General features: G+C 47.7%; 1 protein-coding gene across 1 annotated transcript in view; it reads right to left on the reverse strand.

Annotated features, from left to right (window-relative positions):
• The window catches only part of EAH_00059640 (cation channel family domain-containing protein, putative), a gene marked incomplete at both ends in the record, with an annotated part of 3,391 nt that extends 118 nt beyond the window's left edge, over positions 1–3,273 (reverse strand). Inside the window, 5 exons of the mRNA XM_013393546.1 lie at positions 1–776; positions 1,259–1,274; positions 1,391–1,464; positions 1,737–1,895; positions 2,446–3,273. The exon at positions 1–776 is cut by the window's left edge and continues 118 nt beyond it. Of these exons, the coding sequence (XP_013249000.1) occupies positions 1–776; positions 1,259–1,274; positions 1,391–1,464; positions 1,737–1,895; positions 2,446–3,273 (1,853 nt within the window). The remainder of the gene's footprint in view (positions 777–1,258; positions 1,275–1,390; positions 1,465–1,736; positions 1,896–2,445) is intronic.
• Between the last annotated feature and the right edge of the window lie 1,666 nt (positions 3,274–4,939).

Raw genomic sequence — 4,939 nt, forward strand, 5'->3', positions numbered from 1 at the left:
GTCGCTGCTGCTGCTTCTCCTGTTTCTGCTTCTAGGGCTTCTGCTCGGCCTCCTGCTGCTCCCGTTGTTGCTGCTGCTGCTGCTTGCTCTTCTTCTTGTTCAGCAGCAGCAGCAGCAGCAGCAAGGCCAAGACACTGCAGCACCTGAATAGCTTCTGTTTTAATCTGCATGCGCGAGCGTGCAGCAGCAGCAGCTTGCTGCTGTCTCCTTGAAATCCCCCAAGCCTGCAGCAAGGAGACGGTTTCTAAGAATTCTTCTTCTTCTTCTGCTGCTGCTGCTGCTGCAGCAGCAGCAGCAGCAGCAGATGAGGTGAGGGGTGCAGCGCCCTGCAGCAGCAAACGCGAAGCCTCGTTGCTGCTCTCACACTCCCCACCCCACTCCCGGAAACGACTCAAAACCGATCCCGATCCCGATCCCGATCCCGATCCCGATCCCCAGGCTGGGATCCACTCAATATCTTCTGCTGCTGTGGGGCTGACGAGTGCAGCAGTACCGAGACACCTTCGTTCAGGAGCGAAGGCTGCGACTTGCTGCTGCAGCAGCAGTTGCTGCTGCTGTTGCTGTTGCTGCTGCTGCTGCTGCTGCTGAACGAATAGATGCATCTCTTCTTCTGTCAGAGGCTTAAAGGAGACAGACGGAAGGACCCCACACGCTTCATAAAACAGCACAAATGCATGCGGCTGCTGCAGCAGCAAACGCCCTCCTGCTGCTTCTTGCAAGCAACCAAATGCATTCAGCAGATACCCAATACGAATCGCGCTCAACTCCGCTTTATCCTGTGCAGCAGCAGCAGCAGCAGCAGCAACAGCAGCAGCAGCAGAAGCAATAGCTGTTAAAGCAGGGACAGAATACAAGCAGCAGCTGCTGCTAAAAAAAGCAACAACAGCGAGTACAAGCACAACAAACAGCACAGCAGCAGCAGCAGCAGCAGCAGCAGCAAGAGCTGCTGCTGCTGCTGCAACAGGACATCTGGCGGCAAACGCAGATGCGGTGTATACAAAAAATAAATAAAAAGAGAGATGAAAGGCAAAAGGAGACAGATCAAAATAAAAAGAGGGACAGATGAAGAGACGCAAAAAAATAAAACAAAGACAGCGAAGTAAAACAAAAAAAATATATATAAATTAAATAAATAAATAAAAGACAGACATAAGACGAACAACCAGATAATATAATATAATATAATATATATATAATATTATAATAATATAATAATATTAAAACATATTAGTCAAGACAGCTGCAGCTGTCTCCTCACCTTTTGCTCTTGCTGCCTGAACGCAGAAAAGAATGCAGCAGCAAATAAACCCAGCAGCAGAGCAGCAATTAAATAAAATAAAATAACAAACAAAACCGCAGCCTCATGTACGGTGTATCCGCACAGCAGCACCTGAACACAAACACAAATACCTGCTGCACTTGCTGCTGCACTTGCTGCTGCACTTGCTGCTGCTGCTGCTGTTGCTGCAGTCCGCAGCAGCAAGAAGCAGCAGTAAGAAACAGAATCACCCGCAGTCCCAATCACAGCAGCATCAGTCGCAGCATCAGCAACATCACCAGCATCTGCAGCACCCCCAGCAGCAGCAGCAGCATCCCCAGCAGCAGCACCCCCAGCAGCAGCAGCAGCAGCACCCCAGAAGCAGCACCCCCAGCAGCAGCAGCAGCACCCCCAGCAGCAGCACCCCCAGCAGCAGCAGCAACAGCAGCAGCAGCAGCAGCAGCAGCAGCAGACGTACCTGGGGCAGGCGAACAGTTGTGACGACGAGAAGCAAAGAGACGCATCCTCTTTCAAAGCTGCTAAATTGATCGTGTCCGACAGTCCCCGCAAACAAAATGACCCCCAGCCAGTCAAACAGAAACACCAGCACAAACAAACCTAATACTAAACCCCGCACCTACACAAACAGCAGCAGCAGCAGCAGCAGCAGCAGCAGCAGCAGCAGCAGCAGAAAGGGTATGAGTCATTATGCAGGAAACAGTTGGAAGTTCAAAAACAACAACAGCAAAACAGCAGCAGCAGCAACAGCAGCAGCTACAGCAGAACTGCAGCAGCAGCAACAGCAACAGCAGCAGCAGCAACAGCAGCAGCAACAGCAGCAGCAGCAATACCTTCGGAAGTGTTTTAATAATGCTGAGGAGCAGCTTCCTTGCAGAGTGCTGCAGCGCGAGAAGCAGCAGAGGCCGGGAGAGACGGGTGAAGCACCATGCACCACCTGCTGTTGCTGCTGCTGCTGCTGCTGCTGCTGGGGGGTCTCCGAACAGCAGCAAAGAGTAGTCTGCAGCAGAGATGATGCAGCAAACCAGTGCAGCAGCAGGAACAGCAGCAGAGCAGCAAAACCCTCTGCTAGCAGCAGCAAGAAATGAGTAATAAGCTAAGAAGCAGACACACAACAGCGACAAAACAAAGAATGCGCGGCAGCCTCCTTTTAAAGACAGAGGAGACACTCGCTGCATAAACAACCAGAAGCGATGCATGAAGCTGCTGCTGCTGCTGCTGCTGCTGCTGCTGCTGCTGCTGTTGCTGTTGCTCCGGCTGTGTTTCGTCCGCCTGTAACGCCCGTTGGTGCGGCTCTTCGTGTCGTTGCTGCTGTTGCTGCTGTTCCTACTGTTGCAGCTGCTGCTGCTGTTGTCGTTCATGCTGCTGCTGCTGCTGTTGCTGCTGCTGTTGCTGCTGCTCTGCAGCACTTGCAAACCACATCCCTCTGCCTCTGGAGCGGCTGTTATTTGCTTCAGTCTGCGTGTGCGGTTGATGCTGCGGGGCTGCTGCAGCAGCAGATGCCCAGAGTCCTCATACTGCTGCTGCTGCTGCTGCTGCTGCTGCTGCAGATGCAGCGGCAGCCATTCCTTTGTGGGGGCAATTTGCTGCTCGCTGCAGCACCAGCTGTCTGTACACCCGGAGATATCACTACAGCCGCCGTCAGGCCCTAAAGCCAACCCCGCAGCCTGATGCTGCTGCTGCTGCTGCTGCTGCCCCTGCTGCTGCTGCTGCTGCTGCTGCTGCTGCTGGGTAGTTTGGTCGTGTGAGAGTTTGGGGGGTTCAGGAGCGAAGAAAGGCAGCAGCAAATAAAGAAACAGTGCTGCAGCAGCACGTCGCTTAATTGCGAAAGATTTTCTATACAGCCGCTGCTGCAGTGTGCTGCTGAATGATGTGGGGGGCAGCAGCGGCTCTCTTGCTGCTGCTGCTGCTGCTGCTGCATGCACCCAGCAAGCAGCAGCACCGCAGCAAAGAGCGCGGTGAGAGACACCGCCCCCAAAGAAGCTGCTAAACCACATGGTGAGCAGCAGCAGCAGCAGCAGCAGGAAGAGCAGCAGGAGCAGGAGAGGCAGCAACTGCAGCTGCTGCTGCAGCAGCAGCAGCTGCTGCTGCCTCTCCTGCTCCTGCTGCTGCAACGAGCCCGCTAAGGGCCCCCAACTCGAACAGCTGCTGCTGCTAAGAGAAGAAGACAGAGAGAAGGAGGCAAAGGAGACAGAGAGAGAGACAGCAATAAAAACAAAAGACTGAGAGATAACGAAAGAGATATATGCTGTATTAAGTTAAAGAGAGAGAAAGAGAGACAGAGTGAGAGGCAGCAAGAAGAGAGACAGACAGATATAATATAATATATATATAAGAGCAGCAATATTAATTATAATTTGATAGTTTATAAGGTTAAGAAGAGGACACATTTAAAAAAAAAGCTGCTGCTGCTGTTGTTGCTGCTGCTGCTGCTGCTGTTGCTGCTGCTGCTGCTGTTGCTGCAGCAGGAAAGAAAAAAGAGAAGAAATGAGAGGTGAGTGTGTTTGCTGTTGTATTTATATTTATATTAATAATTTGTTTATTATTTATTTAATTATTTTAAATAGTAACAAAGAACCGCAATAAACAAAGACAAACAAAAACAAACAAACTGCAGCGGGGCCCCCCAGCAGCCTCTGTTTGTTTCTTTGTTTGTTTGTTTGTTTGTTTGTTTGTTTATTTGTTTGTTATTAACAATAAATAAATAAATAAATATAATATAATATAATAATAATATAATAATAATTATTATTATTAATATCTTTATTTATATACAAATGCGTTTAATTTGTGTTCAGGGTTTTCTATGCAGTGTTTATGTCAACGATTTAATAATATTAATAAATTTGTTTATTTGTTTATATAAATAATATTAATAAATAATAAATAATATATTTATTATTTTGCTCATTGTTTATTTATCTAAAAGAAACAAATATTTTGTTTTCTGCTTGTATAAAACATATAAATATTATGTTTACCGACAACCCACACCCTAAACCCTAAACCCTAAACCCTAAACCCTAAACCCTAAACCCTAAACCCTAAACCCTACCCCTAAACCCTAAACCCTAAACCCTAAACCCTAAACCCTAAACCCTAAACCCTAAACCCTGAGCCCTAAACAGTAAATCTTAAACCCTAAACCCTAAACCCTAAACTCCAAACACCAAACCCTAAACCCTAAACCCTAAACTCCAAACACCAAACCCTAAACCATGAACCTTAAACCCTAAACCCTAAACCCTAAACCCTAAACCCTAAACCCTGAACCCTAAACCCTAATTTCTTTGTTAGCCTTGATGGAGGGGCCCTTCATTGCTTGCTGCTTCTCCCCTTCACGTAGCGTTTAGAGACATACAGCTTACAGTTTCCTGCTTAGGGTTTAGGGTTTAGGGTTTAGGGTTTGCTGTGTATAATTTTGCTGTTTAGGGTTTAGGGTTGGCTGTATAGGGCGTTGTATCAAGTGTATAGGGTTTAGGGTTTGCTGTTTAGGGTTTAGGGTTTGATGTTTAACGATTAGGGTTTGATGTTTAGGGTTTAGGGTTTGATGTTTAGGGTTTAGGGTTTGATGTTTAGGGTTTAGGGTTTGATGTTAAACGATTAGGGTTTGATGTTTAGGGTTTAGGGTTTGATGTTTAGGGTTTAGGGTTTGATGTTTAG

This window comes from Eimeria acervulina, genomic scaffold (assembly GCF_000499425.1).
Source record: "Eimeria acervulina Houghton genomic scaffold, Eah_scaff1426, whole genome shotgun sequence".
Taxonomy (NCBI): domain Eukaryota; phylum Apicomplexa; class Conoidasida; order Eucoccidiorida; family Eimeriidae; genus Eimeria; species Eimeria acervulina.